The following is a 1,548-nucleotide window of genomic DNA, read 5'->3' as shown; positions in this document are numbered from 1 at the left end:
GTTTCCGTTTCCTGGATGAATTGTAAAGCACACGCTTTCTTCCAAGTCAATAACTACTGAAATATGTGATTGCAAGTTTAAATACACCCTTTGGGCAGAATGTCAGTATTAAATTTCCCTCTACAGTACTGAGTGAAGGTGGAAAGTGTGGGGTGAAATGACCAGAATTAAAGTAAATAGGCTTTCCAATGTGAAAAAACCGAGTTTACCTTCAGAGAAATAAGAACGAAAGTCTTCTCTGTGCTTAGTTCTAGCAAACTTAAACCTTTTGGTTTCAATTCTGTTCAGAGAGCTGAAAAGGGCGTGGAGTTGGTGCACGTAGTTGTTTATGACTCTTGCTCTCTGTGCAGAAGCACAGGGACCTCCTTGACACCTTTGATTTTTATTCTTTTTCAGGATGACACTGAGCCCTACTTTATTGGAATATTTTGTTTTGAAGCTGGTATAAAAATCATCGCGCTGGGGTTTGTTTTTCATAAAGGCTCTTACCTCCGGAACGGTTGGAACGTGATGGATTTTGTCGTGGTCCTCACAGGGTAAGTGATCGCCTCTTGCCCTGTGTTTAAGGGAGACTCTTGCTTTGATTTGTGGTGGTTTTTTTAACTGTGAGTTGGGGTGGGAGTGAATTCAGTGGTATTCCACTAAACAACTGCATTTCTGCCCTTAGTGTCTTTAAATAATGGCTATTGTGCTGAATGAGTCCCTTCAAAGCATTGTTTGAACCTGCGAAAAGGAGACTTTGAGGATATTTATCTGTGTATGTGCTGGCGTGTGTATTATCCAGACACTCAACTGACGTTTTCTGGACTTTGCAGGTTCTACCTGAACCTGAGTTAAGTCAATCTATCTTCTGACATTACAGCACGACTTTAAAAGTCAACATGGAGATAACGAATTACATGCAACCAGTTTGTAAACTATTGCAGCTCTGAAATCAGGGAATTTTCTGCAAGAATGAATTTGGTCCTTTCAGAAAATAATTCGAAGAGGGTCCATGTCTCACAGAGGAAAATGTATCTGTGCATTTCCTACCCTGATTTGAAATGATACTGCTGATTTCTTTGGAAATGTTTACATTATTTTTATGTTACACATTGCAATAGTTTCTGTGTCTATATAAATGTAGTGTAATGTTAGTGGATAATGAAAGCACAAACACTTATGATCTACAAATCGTGCTTTAAAGCTCCAGAGGAAACGTTCCAAAGGTCTGCGTGAGGTCCTGATCTCGCAGCCTTCATCTTGGAAGGATTTCAGTGAGTTTTTTTCCCCTAGAAAACTGCAGCCTGGCTCTTGTTATTCATGTGCACTCATTTTGCACACCTTCTCCTCTACTGTGTGTTGTGGATGTGAGGACTCTCTGGTCTGGTTAGTGGTGTAGAGCAGGATGCTGTTAGGACAACGCTTGCATACGTGTACTGATATATTCATTAAATAAATTATCTCTGTAATTCTATTTGCATTCAGTGAACCATGTGATATAGCAGTGGGGAGGCCAAAGGGAATTCTTTATGTATTTAAAGGAAGAAAATACACATGCAGGGCTTG

The 1,548-nt window shown here is 39.9% G+C and overlaps 1 protein-coding gene across 1 annotated transcript in view; it reads left to right on the top strand.

Annotated features, from left to right (window-relative positions):
* Positions 1-396: 396 nt before the first annotated feature.
* LOC104489309 (voltage-dependent N-type calcium channel subunit alpha-1B-like) overlaps positions 397-1,548 on the top strand; it is a gene marked incomplete at both ends in the record, with an annotated part of 135,088 nt that continues 133,936 nt past the window's right edge. The window contains one exon of the mRNA XM_010131455.1: positions 397-536. Coding sequence (XP_010129757.1) covers positions 397-536 — 140 coding nt within the window. The remainder of the gene's footprint in view (positions 537-1,548) is intronic.

This window comes from Buceros rhinoceros, unplaced genomic scaffold (assembly GCF_000710305.1).
Source record: "Buceros rhinoceros silvestris isolate BGI_N320 unplaced genomic scaffold, ASM71030v1 scaffold5862, whole genome shotgun sequence".
Taxonomy (NCBI): Eukaryota; Metazoa; Chordata; class Aves; order Bucerotiformes; family Bucerotidae; genus Buceros; species Buceros rhinoceros.
Note: the sequence above shows the minus strand (reverse complement) of the source record. Positions and strands in the feature narration are given on the sequence as shown.